This window comes from Trichomycterus rosablanca, chromosome 22 (genome assembly GCF_030014385.1).
Source record: "Trichomycterus rosablanca isolate fTriRos1 chromosome 22, fTriRos1.hap1, whole genome shotgun sequence".
Lineage (NCBI taxonomy): Eukaryota > Metazoa > Chordata > Actinopteri > Siluriformes > Trichomycteridae > Trichomycterus > Trichomycterus rosablanca.
Window position 1 is genome coordinate 13,290,816 of NC_086009.1, and position 16,689 is coordinate 13,307,504.

The 16,689-nt window shown below is 39.0% G+C and overlaps 1 protein-coding gene across 1 annotated transcript; it reads left to right on the top strand.

Moving 5' to 3' along the window:
* Positions 1-1,559: 1,559 nt before the first annotated feature.
* Positions 1,560-3,743, top strand: eve1 (even-skipped-like1). The gene is made up of 3 exons (XM_062985049.1): positions 1,560-1,572; positions 2,862-3,106; positions 3,264-3,743. Exons 1-3 carry the CDS (start codon positions 1,560-1,562, stop codon positions 3,741-3,743), a joined length of 738 nt encoding a protein of 245 aa, XP_062841119.1.
* The last annotated feature ends 12,946 nt before the right edge of the window (positions 3,744-16,689 follow it).

Genomic DNA, 16,689 nt, shown 5'->3' on the forward strand with positions numbered 1-16,689 from the left:
TGCTATGCTTTAAATATTCCACACACTGCTAGCTTACATTATGTGTATATTACTGTATATTGCCATCGGTATGTTACCATTTATTGTGTACCTCCACTTCTATGTGCATACATACATACAGTACATTGGTCACTAAATACTGTACACATACATGCACACGTCCATACATTTTCCATATATTGCCTGTATATAGATTCAAGATTCAAGAGTTTTATTGTCATGTGCACAGAAGAACCAGCAGTTACACTGTACAATGAAATTCTTACTTTGTTCGTCCTCCAAACGTCAATAATTATACATAAAACAAAATTAAACTAACAGCATAAAAACTTAGTATAAAAATTAAATTATGCAGTGTTTGAAAATATAGCAGCAGTTATGCAACATTATGTGCAAGTAGCAGTCATATTAGCAATAGTGCATTGTAGATGAGATTCAATGTTCATGTGGTAGGTTGTGTATGTGACAGTCCATGTTTGTTCACAAGCCTGACTGCCTGTGGGTAAAAACTGTTGGTCAGTCTTGTTGTTCTGGCCTTTATGCTTCTTAAACGTTTGCCTGATGGCAGAAGAGTGAAGATATAGTTTTATAGTTTGTATATTTTTGTGTTTAATGTTATGCTTGTGTGTATCCACATACTTGGCCAATAAATCTCATTCTGATCCTGATTTTCTGTTCTAACAGTATATATAAATATCCAAAATCATTTTGCTTTAACAAATATGCAAAATAAAGGCAATAAAAATAAATGACAGTTATTAAACTCTATCTCTCCTGTTTATTTATTTATTTATTTGTACATTAAAATGTGCGTTTTCTGATAAGGAGCGTGTATTCCTCCAGCCACTGTCTGAGTTTTGTGTCTCCCTTTAGGACATTAGGAGTCTAATGATTGACTTCCAAAAATATAAACATCAAACGCTGAGGAGCAATCACAGTTGGTCTCTCTCCGGGGAAGCCACTGTGACAGTAAGCAAATGGAGGTCGAACTTAATTCTCCATAACAAAAGTACAAAGGCAGGTCGGAGACCAAAGAACTTGTAACACCTCCTCCTGTCCCCGCGCCCGAACGGCGCCTCGGCGGATAGAACGCGTCTCTTATTAGTGGAAGACGGGATGAGGCGAGAGAGAACATAGAAAAGGGAGGGGTGGGCACAGGCTACAAAAACTAAGTCATCCTTCTCCTCTTATTAACCAACTTGTCTCGGGTCTGCAACGACGACTTCTGTGGTGTGGAAAGCAACAGGCGCTGCTTGCTTGTTCAGGGATTGTAATGCAAAAAGTGTGCAATTTTAAAGACGACTTAATAACGGAGGTTTCTGGATTATTATCCGAAGTCATTTTTAGTATTGTTAAAACTTCAGGCAGAAAATATTCAAGGAAATGTGTAAGTAAATCAAATTTTTTTTGTGTTGCATTAAATAAGACACTAACCAATTCCTTAATTGGGTAGGCCGAATTAACCCTTTAATGGTCTGCCTAACCATTTGATTGACCTTACTTTGAGTCTAAAGACTTAAATATTTAAATAATCCTTGGTTGACATATTAAACGCAAAAATGTTGGTAGATGGTTTAAAAAAACAGCCTTTCTAACACATATATATATATATATATGTGTGTGTGTATACATATACTTACACATATATACACACATATATATATATATAAAAATTAGATTGTGCAAGTTGCATTCAGGACTAAATTTACACAACTTGCACAATCTAATTTATATATATATGTGTACATATGTAGACATATGTATGTGTATATAAGTATATGTGTGTATACAGTTTATTTATATATATATATATATATATATATATGTGTAAATGTATGGACTTGTATTTGTGTAGTAATCACATCTGTATAGCATTATGTTGCACAGTTTCTGCACTACTTGTTCACTTTAAATTGCTCTTTTTAAACTATATTGTTAATTTTTCAAATTTTTCTACACTTTACATTTAAAAACATTTCTATATTTTTTTGTATAATATATATTTTGACTATTTTGTAGTTTTTGTAATTACTGTGGCTGAGCAGTCACAAAAGCATTTCACTGCCAGTTGTACTGTGTATGACTATGTATGTGACAAATAAACCTTGATTTGATTTGATTTATATGTTAACTTAAAGCTAGCAGCTGAAAAATCATCCATGAATGTTTTTGTCAACTGTTTGTTAGAGGATCATTAAAAATACTGTGTATACTAGTAAACATATGTATTGCTTGTTGTTGGTATAGTTCCAAGAACATAAAATGGCAAAGAAATCATTTGTAAACATTACATAGTCACATACATTAATGATATCATTAAAGGGTTAAATCGATGGCATCCAGGCCACCTAGGTCATAAGCTTCATTTTTACCATCAGTATAACTTATTCTATTGGGAAGAAATTGGAGCACATTGATGTCTTTATTACTCTATTTTTGTGCATGTTTATATTTACTAAAACACAACGCAGGTGTTATATTTTAGTCCACTATATAGTTTATGGGCCAGTGGTAGCCTAGTGGGTAGAGCTTTGGGCTATCAACCGGAAGATTGGCGGTTCAAATCCAGGTTCTGCTATGCAACCACTGTTGGGTCCTTGAGCAAGGCCCTTAACCCTGTCTGCTCCAGGGGCGCCGTACGATGGCTGACCCTGCGCTCTGACCCCAGCTTCCAAAAACAAGCTGGGATATGCGAAGAAAGAATTTCATTGTAGTGTACTGTACATCTGTATATGTATATATGACAAAAAAAAGTATATCTTAAATATCTTATCTTTATTTACAGGCTTCGTACATAAACTAATACATCAGCTTTTAAAACCCTTTATATTTAATTATAACTGTATTTATTTGACTTTTAGTGGCAGAAGGCACAGAGTCTCCAGTCTTCTCTGTAACCCATGTGGAGAGTGATAATGGAGAGGCGGAATCCTGTCCTAACATGGCCCTACTAAACAGCATAGATCAGAGTCGGCGGCACCGAACTGCTTTTACGCGGGAACAGCTTGCGCGTTTGGAACAAGAGTACTGCAAAGAGAGCTACGTGTCACGGGCCAGACGGTGCGAACTAGGGGCGGCACTCAATCTACCTGAAACCACAATTAAGGTATTCATATCTACAACCTTTGCATGCCTGAGTTAAACTTACTTCACACAAATTAATATAAAACAATATAATATAAATTCATTTAACTATTAGGCTAAATTATTGAATTATCAAAGACAACAGTGGTAATATACATTGTTGTACTATGTAATTTCAGGTCTGGTTCCAGAACAGACGGATGAAGGACAAGAGACAGCGCCACAGTCTAAGCTGGCCTTATTCACTAGACCAAAACTTGTGTACCTTGATGGTAAGCCAGGCAGTAACAGGACTGCCATACCCGTTGCTGCCTCAGGTTCCTTTCCACTTATTTTCTCCTTTGAGTATGGGGGGCGTGCCGCCTTTCAACAATTTGTCCAGTCCTTACCGTGCTGCTTGTATAAGACCACTGGACACCATGCACCTTCCACATTCACCATACACCAGGCTAAATGGGCTTCCGTCTTCGGTTCTCTACCCACCGGTGCCCACGATGCAACATCCTCCAGCATGTCCTTGTTCCTTCTGCCTCCAGTGGCCTCCACCAGACCACCTGAGCAAAGCCAGAAGGGCGGACAGCCCCGGGCTGAGTCTAGCAGGCAGCTCCAAATCCTCAGCAGTGCTACTGGAACATAAAAAAGTACACTTTCCTCACTAAAGACAGTGTCTAGTTTAACAACTGGCTTACTTCTTACTGTATTTCAGTTGTCGTCCATTATCTTGCTGTCTCAAATTCAGATGAACACAGGTAATGATGGATGTTTAACAATGTTTTCAAAATTATCAGTTGCATTTGATTAGTTCTATAACTTAACTCTATGCAGAAATGTAGATCTTTAGGAATAGGTCGTAACCACTCATTTATCTTAATTTAAAACTGCAAAAGTGCAATTAAAAGGTAATTCTAATGAAAGAACATCAGCTCACATATAAAACACCTACAGTGTATCACAAAAGTGAGTACACCCCTCACATTTCTGCAAATATTTTATTATATCTTTTCATGGGACAACACTATAGAAATAAAACTTGGATATAACTTAGAGTAGTCAGTGTACAGCTTGTATAGCAGTGTAGATTTACTGTCTTCTGAAAATAGCTCAACACACAGCCATTGATGTCTAAATGGCTGGCAACATAAGTGAGTACACCCCACAGTGAACATGTCCAAATTGTGCCCAAAGTGTCAATATTTTGTGTGACCACCATTATTATCCAGCACTGCCTTAACCCTCCTGGGCATGGAATTCACCAGAGCTGCACAGGTTGCTACTGGAATCCTCTTCCACTCCTCCATGATGACATCACGGAGCTGGTGGATGTTAGACACCTTGAACTCCTCCACCTTCCACTTGAGGATGCGCCACAGGTGCTCAATTGGGTTTAGTCCATCACCTTTACCCTCAGCTTCCTCAGCAAGGCAGTTGTCATCTTGGAGGTTGTGTTTGGGGTCGTTATCCTGTTGGAAAACTGCCATGAGGCCCAGTTTTCGAAGGGAGGGGATCATGCTCTGTTTCAGAATGTCACAGTACATGTTGGAATTCATGTTTCCCTCAATGAACTGCAGCTCCCCAGTGCCAGCAACACTCATGCAGCCCAAGACCATGATGCTACCACCACCATGCTTGACTGTAGGCAAGATACAGTTGTCTTGGTACTGGCGCCGCCACACATGCTGGACACCATCTGAGCCAAACAAGTTTATCTTGGTCTCGTCAGACCACAGGGCATTCCCGTAATCCATGTTCTTGGACTGCTTGTCTTCAGCAAACTGTTTGCGGGCTTTCTTGTGCGTCAGCTTCCTTCTGGGATGACGACCATGCAGACCGAGTTGATGCAGTGTGCGGCGTATGGTCTGAGCACTGACAGGCTTACCTCCCACGTCTTCAACCTCTGCAGCAATGCTGGCAGCACTCATGTGTCTATTTTTTTAAAGCCAACCTCTGGATATGACGCCGAGCACGTGGACTCAACTTCTTTGGTCGACCCTGGCGAAGCCTGTTCCGAGTGGAACCTGTCCTGGAAAACCGCTGTATGACCTTGGCCACCATGCTGTAGCTCAGTTTCAGGGTGTTAGCAATCTTCTTATAGCCCAGGCCATCTTTGTGGAGAGCAACAATTCTATTTCTCACATCCTCAGAGAGTTCTTTGCCATGAGGTGCCATGTTGAATATCCAGTGGCCAGTATGAGAGAATTGTACCCAAAACACCAAATTTAACAGCCCTGCTCCCCATTTACACCTGGGACCTTGACACATGACACCAGGGAGGGACAACGACACATTTGGGCACAATTTGGACATGTTCACTGTGGGGTGTACTCACTTACGTTGCCAGCTATTTAGACATTAATGGCTGTGTGTTGAGTTATTTTCAGAAGACAGTAAATCTACACTGCTATACAAGCTGTACACTGACTACTCTAAGTTATATCCAAGTTTCATGTCTATAGTGTTGTCCCATGAAAAGATATAATGAAATATTTGCAGAAATGTGAGGGGTGTACTCACTTTTGTGATACACTGTATGTGAGCTATACTGTTTTGTTAGTTCCTTTATGTGAAAAAGTTAAAGGATAAAAATTTTGCATTGTTTTATTTTTGTGATATTTTGTACTTGGCAAAAATGCTGCTTCTATCATTTGTATATATTTGCTTAAAATCACTATTACAAGCAGGTCTATTAAAGTATTTATGGAAACATTTTGCATCTTCAAATTCTTCATTTGAAAACTAAACCTTAATAGTAACATAATCCATTCAAAAACAGCGTAAACAGTGTAAAGTTAAAGTCATATCAAGCCGTTTAAATTAGATGATTTAAATTCATTTCCGTAGTAATACAGTTTGTATCTGTTTGGGTAACCTTTATATTTACCCCACACTGTGTGTAAGAGACACTTATTAAAATTACAGATACTACACCATACTAATCCTGTCATTACAGCCACGCTAGACATAACCCACACAGCAGAGACAAAACAGGAGGTGGACAGTCTGAGACCACTAATCTCCAATGGCAGCTCTAGTGCTTTATCTATACCAGCCGAGATGATACACTAAGGGCACTGTATATTTAGATATAATCTAACTTTACTGTTTAACTGTTCTGAGATGTGTTTTTATGCCTCAACAAGGAAATTCAGAAATAGTTCATGTTGTCAGAACAGGGGGGCATTGGAACAAAGCAAGTTTAACTCTGGGTATTACTAGAAAATTAGGTATTAGACCACCTGCTGTGGTCCATGTGTTTTTGCTACCTTGAACCGCAGCAGTAGCAGGTGAGTTATAGTGCAAAGACACGACTTTGTTAACCTAAATCAACCTCTTTAATTAGGTGGTTTGCAACATCAGTTCATTTTAAAATCATGTCATTTACACAGGGCACCAATTTGCTGGTTTTCATGGTTAAGTGATCTAAGGTGCCTGTTTAAATCCCAGTAAAATAAAGGTTTATTTATAAAAAACCTGAGATATGTCATGTTTTGTCTGCTCAATTTAATTTATTAATAAACATCCATTCCTGCATTTCAGGCCTGCAACACATTCCAAAAAAAGTTGGGACAGTAAAGCATTTACCACTTTGTAATGTTGCCATTCCTTTTCACCACACTTAAAAGATGTTTTGGCACCGAAGAGACCAAGTGATTTAGTGTTTCAGCTTTTATTTTGTCTCATTCTTCCTGCAAACACGTCTTAAGATGTGCAACAGTACGGGGTCGTCATTGTCGCATTACTGTTTCAAAATTCTCCACACATTCTCTATTGGGGACAGGTCAGGACTGCAGGCAGGCCAGTCCAGTACCCGTACCCTCTTCTTCCGCAGCCATGCCTTTGTAATGTGTGCAGCATGTGGTTTTGCATTGTCTTATTGAAAAATGCATGGACGTCCCTGAAAAAGATGACGTCTTGAAGGCAGCATATGTTACTCTAAGATCTCAATGTACTTTTCTGCTCTAATGCTGCCATCACAGAAGTGTAAATGACCTTTGCCAAAGGGCACTGACACAGCCCCATACCATGACAGACCCTGGTTTTTGGACTTATAGCTTATAACAGTCTGGATGGTCCTTTTTGTCTTTGGTCCGGACAAAGACATGGCGGACAAAGACACATGGCGTCCATTTTTTCAAAAAAAAAAAAAAAAAGACCTGGAATGCTGATTCATCTAACCACAATACACGTTTCCACTGTGTGATGGTCCATCCTAGATGCCTCCGAGCCCAAAGGAGTCGACGCTGCTTCTGGACATGGTTAACACAAGGCTTCTTTTTTGCACAGTAAAGTTTTAAGTGGCATTTGTGCATGTAACTCTGTATTGTAGTGCTTGACAAAGGTTTGCCAAAGTAATCCCTCACCCATGTGGTTATATCAGCTATTGTTGAGTGGTGGTTCTTGATGCAGTGCCGTCTGAGGGATCAAAGATCACGGGCGTTCAGCTTAAGCTTGCGCCCTTGAATTTATGCACTGAAATTCCTCCCAATTCCTTGAATCGTTTAATGATATTATGCACTGTAGAGAGAGAAATATGCAAATCCCTTCCAATCTTTCTTTCAGGTACATTGTTTTAATTGCACAAATGAAATGAAGTTGAGCAGACAAAACATGAAATATCTTTGGTTCAAACTGTTCAAAGTATTAAATGAACATTAAGGTAGTTTTGTGGGGAATTTTGTGTAGTATTTATAAACTAAACTTTCTCATATCTGTCTCATCTTTGATTACCCCAAGCAACATGCTGACAGAAGCAGTTAAAAATCATTAGTTAAATTGTCCTTACGTGGGCAGTAAAAAGACGACCCTTTGGGTGCAAAGTGTTATCTTTTTTCTAGAAGGAATAAAAATTTGGATATTTATTAAGTACCAATTCAGCCATGTAATTCTCACTTTCCTAATTGTCTTATACATTTTGTTAAAACACAGCATATTCATTTATTTATTTAGACTTTTTAATAAGAACGGCACATGTGAAAACTCCCATTAGTAGATACACTGACGAGGCATAACATTATGACCACTGACAGTATTTCTTTATTCAACAAAATTTTATAAAGTCATTAAACCTTCTATTCTTAGAAACTAGTCTTTTTTTTCTGGCTTTATGTTTATGTAATGACGACACAAGTAAGCATACCAGATGCTCAGGTGCAGGCTTATTTACAGACTACCAATGGTACAGACAAGGACAATACTAACTCAAACTCAAACGTTAGCAAGGTTGATTAATTAGCCAACAGAATACACAAGGCAAAACTAAGGTGCATGTGGCAATGGTCAAATATGGTCAATACAAAGTTAACAAGGTAACGAAACAAAACCCAGGTGATACACATGAAAGTAATCAAGAGAAACACAAAGCAAGTGTGAAAAACAGGACAAGATGAAAATGGACAAGACAAAAACAGGGCTCAGACCAGTGTGAACAGAATTGCTTTGATACCCCAAAGTCAAACTGAGAGAAATGTCCAGCTTTCTCATGATTGAACCCTTCTCTGCCACACTGAGACATGGCTAAACCCAGCTGTGCCAGACCAAGCCATCCAGCAGGCCGAGTCCTTCTCGGTCTACTGCATGGACAGAACAATGGAGTGAGAAAAGTCTAGAGGGAGGTGGAGTAAGTCATGGTAAACAGAAGCTGGTACAACAGAACAAACGCTGTCTTTCACACACGCACCTGCTCAACCAACCTGGAGCTTTTGACCAATGTTGCCCTTTTTGCTTTCCTTGGGAACTTTCCATAGTAATAGTCAGTGCCATTTATATTATACCACAGTTGGACATGGAAACTGCTTCATGTGAACTACATGAAGCTCACACCAAACTCAACACTGGGACAATGAACACATACTAGTGCTTTATAGTGCTAATCTCAAGTGTGTCATACCTCTTTACACCAACATATGCCCCACCAGGGGTCCCAAAAAGGACTGTTGATCACTGTTTTAAGCTGCAGGAGGTCAGACCATTCAACTAAGTTCCTCATGCCAAAATATAAACAAAAGCTGAGTTGGAAAGCTTAAGTTTCAGAGGAACGTTGCTCAGTAGACGGCTCAATCAAATGCTGCTTTGCAGGACAATGTTGATGATGCCGACTGGGACATGTTTAGGTACAGCTCAGACGACATCAGCATGTTTACGGAAGCGGTTGTGGGATTTGTCAAGAAGCTGGTGGATGATACAGTCCAAAAAAGCCACCATCAGAATGTTTCCCAACCAAAAGCCAAGGGTGGATAAATCTACCCATGATGTTCTCACATCCTGCACCACTGCCTACAACACTGGGCTTATCACCAGGAAAATTGAGAAATACAAGGCTACATCATACAGCATACACAGAGCAGTATAAGAGGTGAAATGACAATATGGGAAGAAACTAGAGTCACAGCTTTAACCGTGTAGCGCTAGGAGACTTAGAATGGTGACAGACTATAAATCACCATTTTTTTATGCTCATTTTGGTACTGCAGCTAATGGCACAAAAGGATGCAAAGCACATCGGTTCTGGGTATTCCTTTACAACCACCAAGTACAATGAATGAACTGCGTTCAGGAGAGTTAACAAGAAGACAACAAGACTAGACTGACAAGTTAGCACCAGTATTCAAAGTCATTTTTATCCAATCTTTGGCACATTTTATAATCCCAGTATGCTTCAAACAGTCAGTTATCAATCTAGTCCCAATGAAACCCAAACCCTCCTGCTTTAATGATTATCACCCAGTAGTCATGACAACAGTCGCAATAAAGTGCTTTGAAATGCTGAACAGAGACTTCATTACCTTTTTACTATCTAACTCTCTGGATTCATTACAGTTTACATACTGTCCTAATCATTCAACAGATGATGCCATTACATACCTATTGCATACACTGATCAGCCATAACATTAAAACCACCTCCTTGGTTCTACACTCACTGTCAATATTATCAGCTCCACTTACCATATAGAAGCACTTTGTAGTTCTACAATTACTGACTGTAGTCCATCTGTTTCTCTACATACTGTTTTAGCTTGTTTTCACCCTGTTCTTTAATGGCCAGGACCCCCACAGTACCACCACAGAGCAGGTATTATTTAGGTGGTGGATGATTCTCAGCACTACAGTAGCAATGACATGGTGGTGGTGTGTTAGTGTGTGTTGTGCTGGTATGAGTGGATCAGACCTTATGGTCTGCCAATGCCCCAGCTATATTAAAATCACATGTACTTACACAAATGTATCATTATTGATATCTTGATTTAAGAATCTAGAATAGTTTGGAACCACCAAAAATGATGATCGGGACCAGAAACTCAGTGATCGGGGAAGATGGGCCTTGGCCAGGGAGGTGAGCAGAAACTCGAGGGTCACTCTGACAGAGCTCCAGCGTATCATTGTGGAGATGGGAGAACCTTGAAGAAAACCTGCTCCAGAGTGCTCTGAACCTCAGACTGGGGTGAAAGTTTACCTTCCAACATGACAATGACCCAAAGCACAGCCAAGATAACAAAGGAGTGGCTTCAGAGAAAGTCTGTAAATGTCCTTGAGTGGCCCAGCCAGAGCCCAGACCTGAATCCAATCCAACATCTGTGGAAATGGCTGTGTACCGACGCTGCCCATCCAACGTGATGAGGCTTGCAAGTATATGCCAAGAGGAATGTCCAGCAACAAGTGTGCCAAGCTCGTAGCTTCTTTCCCAAGATGCCTTGAAGCTGTAATTGCTGCCAAAGGTGCATCAACCAAGTATTAGGCTAAGGGTGTGTACAGATATGTAACCCCTAAATAAATGATTTTTGTCAGTAAAATAAAATGGCATATTTGCATATCTAAACCCTGTTTTCACTTCATAATTATTGGTGATTGTGTGTAGATGAACTAAATCTATTATAGAATGAGTCTGTAATGTAATGAAACGTGGAGAAGGTGAAAGGGGTGTGCAGACTTTCAGGCTTGACTGTAATTAAAGAATGGATTTTTTTTATCTTAAATTCTTAGTAGATGCGTGTTTTCATCCTTGTCTGTGGGAATACATTTTAAAGACCACAAATCACTTTATAATACATAGGCAAATTCACAGTCATGATAGAGAGAGAGAGAGAGAGAGAGAAATTAGTGTTTATGATGTTTCTATATTGCTGCTTCTGGTTTCCTTTATAGGGGCAGTAAAATCTATGACTCTGTCTTGTATAAACTGTAACTGTTCAAAACAGTAAAGTACAAGGTGTCTTTGTTGACAATTGAGTTAAAATGAAAAATAACAATTTCTATTGTTTTGAAAATGATGCCTTATGCATATCAGTGGTTCTCAACTTATTTTCTCCTAGACCCCCATGTTAAATTTTTTTTCTCAGACCCCCTTAACACAGTTATGTTATTATTCTAATTCTTAGAGCAAGGGTATTTGACAAAGGGTGTTGTGTTCTAACAGATGTTTATTAGTCTTCTGCTGAACATTTTACATAGGCCTACAATAGCAATTTGAAAAACTGGGCTATGAGGCTGGCGATTATTCTTTTGATAAGAGGACACATCTTGGATAGAACAAGCCACATTCTTAGTGCTCAGGCTTGCCCTGTATTTAGATTTGGTGGCAGTCATTACTGAACAGCATGACAAGAGGAGACCTGAGGAAAGGCATCAAAGCTGCAAACTAAGCCAACAAGAAGCAAAACTTACATCCATCTTGCACACAGTGACCCTCGACAAATGTGGCAGGGATTACTCCAAATCACCAATTACAATGACATCTGGGACTATTGATGGCAACGTCTCAACGTCTAGCTAAGGCACACTGCCCCCACCAACTTCGAGCCCCCATACACTCACTCACCATGAACATCAAGTGAGGAGGGTGCTCAAGTCAGTTTACCCATGTAAAACAGCTGGACCAAAGTACTCAAAGCCTATGCAGGGGTCTTCACTAAGATTTTCAGTTCTCCTCTGACACAAGCTACCATCCCACTGTGTCTGAAGTTGGCTACTATAATTTCTACCAATAAGCCAGTCATTAATGGTCTTAATGACTACATACCAAACACTCTAACATCTGTAGTGATAAAATGCTTTGAAAGACTTGTTTCACAACACATCAGAACCTGCCTCCCTCCAATTTATCCCCCGACTTATCTACACCTGGATAAAGAACTTCCTCACCAACCACCTGGAGACAGTTAAACTTGGCTCCTACTGCTCTTCCACCCTTATGCTTAGGGTTAGCACACAAGGCTGTGTGCTAAGTCCAATCCTTTATGCCCTATACACTTTCATAGCATTTTGTAGTTCTACAATTACTGACTGTAGTCCATCTGTTTCTCTTCATGCTTTTTAGCTTGCTCTTACCCTGTTCTTCAATGGTCAGGACCCCCACAGGACCACCACAGAGCAGGTATTATTTAGGTGGCGGATGATTCTCAGCACTGGTGACAATGACATGGTGGTGGTGTGTTAGTGTGTGGTGTGCTGGTATGAGTGGATCAGACACAGCAGCGCTGCTGGAGTTTTTAAATACCGTGTCCACTCACTGTCCACTCTATTAGACACTCCAACCTAGTTGGTTCATGTTGTAGATGTAAAGTCAGAGACGATCGCTCATCTATTGCTGCTGTTTGAGTTGGTCATAATCTAGACCTTCATCAGTGGTTACGGGACGCTGCCCACGGGGCGCTGTTGGTTGGATATTGTTGGTTGGTGGACTATTCTCAGTTATTTTTTAGTTGCTGCTTTAAAATTTTTATCAAGTTATTGATTTACACAGTTTGAACAATGAACAAACCATTAAGAGGCCTGAAGACTCAAACAGAAGTCACTTTATATGCTCGCCAGGAGCCAAGGAATAATAATAATAACAATGAGAAAAATAATAATATTAAAAAAAAATAATAATTTTTTATTTGCTTTGATTTTCAGTTCAAATACAGCCTCTGCTATACAGCCACTCTTTGGCCCTTAAGAAAGACCCTTAACCCTAACCCTTAACCCTAAAATAGATCAAGACAAAATAGAAGTCACTTTATATGCTCGCCAGGAGCCAAGGAATAATAATACTAACAATAAGAAAAATTATGATATTAATAATTAATAATAATAATAATTAATAATAATGGAACAGCCTTAGCCTAGTGGTTAGAGATTTGAGTTTCAGTTCAAATACAGCCTCTGCTATGCAGCCACTGTTTGGCCCTTAAGAAAGACCCTTAACCCTAAAATAGATAAAGACAAAATAAATAATAAAATTAATTTTTACAGGTGTTGAATAATCACTGCACTGCAGTATTGTTATTTTACCTGGCATTTTGACATTCTGTATAAATCTTCTAATGATGCACTATTTTATGTATAATATTTACTGTGTACTTACAATACAGCTAGATGTGATGATATGTTTAGATCATAATGCTTTGACTCCATGGTACCATATATACAAGAAAGTTGTTTGGGACCTTAAAGAAAAACAGCACCACAATACTCCAAATCCACCACTATGCTTTGTGTGTCTTTGTGTCTGTGCCAAACCCACATCCTGTCTTTGTTGCCAAAAAGCTCTGTCTTGGTTTCATATAACCATAAAACGTTGCATTGAAGGTTCCCACTTTTTAAATGCACTTGACATTGTTTGTTCTTAAATTTGTTGGTCCTTTCTTCTGGCAACCCTTAACGACTTCTGGTTGTTTTGGTGTTGTTTGATTGTAGTTACTACAATGTTCTGACCCCAAGTCCTAACTCGTGTCTGCATTTCCGCCAACTGTGATCCTTGAAGATTTTTTTTCCACTCAAACCATTTTCTTGATGTATCTGGTCAAAACAGTCAAAACATCAATGAGTAAAATAAAAAGACCTGCGTGACAGACCCTGGCTTTTGAACTTGTTGCTGATAACAGTCTGGATGGTCCTCTTCGTCTTTGGTCCGGAGCACACAGCGTCCATTTTTTCCATGGTCCATTCTAGATGCCTCCGAGCCCAGAGAAGTTGGCGCTGCTTCTGGACATGGTTAACATAAGGCTTCTTTTTTGCACAGTAAAGTCTTAAGTGGCATTTGTGCATGTAACTCCGTATTGTAGTGCTTGACAAAGGTTTGACAAAGTAATATCTTGCCCATGTGGTTATATCAGCTGTTGTTAAGTGGCGGTTCTTGATGCAGTGCCATCTGAGGGATCAAAGATCACGGGCATTCAGCTTAAGCTTGCGCCCTTGACTTTAACGCACTCAAATTCCTCCTGATTCCTTGAATCTTTTAATGATATTGTGCACTCTAGAGGGAGAAATATGCAAATCCTTTCCAATCTTTCTTTGAGGTACATCGTTTTTAATTATGTTAATAATTTTGTCACGCAATTGTTGACAAACTGGAGATCCTTGATCATCTTTGCTCATCAAAGACTCAGCCTTTTTTTGGAATGTGTTGCAGACCTGAAATGCAGGAATGGAGGTTTATTAAGTTGACCAGACAAAAAATTTAATAGCTTGGGGTTAAACTGTCTGCAATCAAATAAACGTCAAAGTAAATGTAAGGAACACTGCAATTTTATTTGCTATTTTCATACTATTCCAACTTTTTCTGATTTGGGGTTGTAATAAACATTAGCTTTTTGTCAATATTTAAAAATGATAGATTATTAGGATATAAATTTTTCCCCATGTTTTCTAGGGATGCCAATTGTGGAGGGGAATGTACATGCATTTGGCACAGGCTGACTTGTTTAGGCTACATTAAATATGACTTATGAAATATTACTTTAAATTATTTAATTAAACATAACTTCTCACCTTTTCTATTGGTTTACATAATCTCTTTTATATTTACAGTCAGAATAGCTAAGCCAATTGCATTTAAATGCAGCAAATAGTTTGTGGAAACCTTTTTTTTATACATAGTGTATCAAAAGGTCTTGTGGTTGTGTACTGTGGTAACTTGTGTGGCTTCAGTTGTGAGTGTTTCTATGATTGACATATGCTGTTAAATAGTGGGGAAGCTAGAGAGAGAGAGAGAGAGAGTGTGTGTGTGTGTGTGTGTGTGTGTGTGTGTGTGTGTGTGTGTGTGTGTGTGTGGCACAAAAACCACTAGCCCTATACACAGAGCAGACCATCAGCACACACAGGCAGTTAATGACATACGCCACACTTTTATTGATCTCCACAGACACTGGATCTGCACAGGGTCTTAAAGACCATTGATTTACTCTCCACTTTCACTTTCTTCAGTCTGCCACCATACTTTATGACCCCCACTTATATTTGTAACAAATACAGCTGATTAACAGTTCTAAAATGCTCACCAAAAAAATATACTCAATTAAAAACTAAACAGTGTATGACAATAATTATTATTTACTATTATACCTATATTCATGTCAGTTTACAGCGTCTCTTGTGCCACCTACTGGTCTTAATCTCATCTACCCTCACACACAAAGGACTAGACTAGAGTATTCAAATAAAAATGCAAATAAAATAAAAATGCAGTGTTCCTCACATTTACTTTGACTTTTATTTGATTGCAGACAGGATGAACCTGAGATATTTCATGTTTTGTCTGCTCAACTTCATTTCATTTGTTAATATACCTCCATTCCTGCATTTAAGGCCTGCAACACATTCCACAAAAGTTGGGACGGGGCAATTTAGGGCTAGTAATGAGGTGAAAAAACTAAATACTGATGTGATTCTAAACAGGTGATTGTAATCATGGTTTGGTACAAAAGCAGCATCCAGGAATGGCTAAATCTTTGATGAGCAAAGCTGGCCAGATGATCTTCAGTTTGTCAACAAATGCATGAGAAACATATTAAAATGTTTAAAAACAATAATAATAATAATAATAATACATTTAATTTGTAACGCACTTTACATTTGGTACAAATCTCAAAGTGCCATAAGATAAAAGACATCACTACAAAAAATAAGCGATACAAATTTAAACAATTTTTAAATAGCCGCAATCACTACAGTAATTACAAATTATTTGTAAGTTCTGCTAAAAAGAAAGGTTTTGAGTCTCTTTTTAAAAGTCCCAACCGTCTGTGGTGCCCTCAAATGGTCAGGGAGGGCATTCCAAAGGCGAGGGGCAGCAGAACAGAAGGCCTGATCACCCATGGTACTGAGCTTGGTTCTTGGGGGAAGAAGGCGATTTGAGTTGGTAGAGCGGAAGGATCGGAGTGAGGTTTGAGTGGTGAGCAGTTCTTTCAAATAGGTGGGAGCATATCCATAAATACACTGGTGAGTGAGGAGGGAGACCTTGTATTAAATCCCAACAGAGATGGGAAGCCAGTAAAGAGAATGTAGAATCAGCGTGATATGCTCATATTTTCGCACTCTCATCAGGATCCTAGCAGCGCTGTTCTGAATGCTCTGTAATCTATAAGACTTTTGCTAGAAATCAAAAAACAATGTACCTCAAAGAACGATTGGAAGGGATTTACATATTTCTCCCTCTACAGTGCATAATATCATTAAACCATTCAAGGAATCGGGAGGAATTTCCCTCAGACGGCACTGCATCAAGAACTGCCACTCAACAATAGCTGATATAACCACATGGGTGAGGGATTACTTTGGCAAACCTTTGTCAAGCACTACAATACATAGTTACATGCACAAATGCCACTTAAATCTTTACTGTGCAAAAAAG

What these genes read in the sequence shown, in the direction of transcription:
- eve1 (XM_062985049.1), top strand. An exon ending in TACCTGAAACCACAATTAAG is followed by an intron (nt 3,107 to 3,263) that starts GTATTCATATCT and finishes ATGTAATTTCAG; the next exon opens with GTCTGGTTCCAGAACAGACG.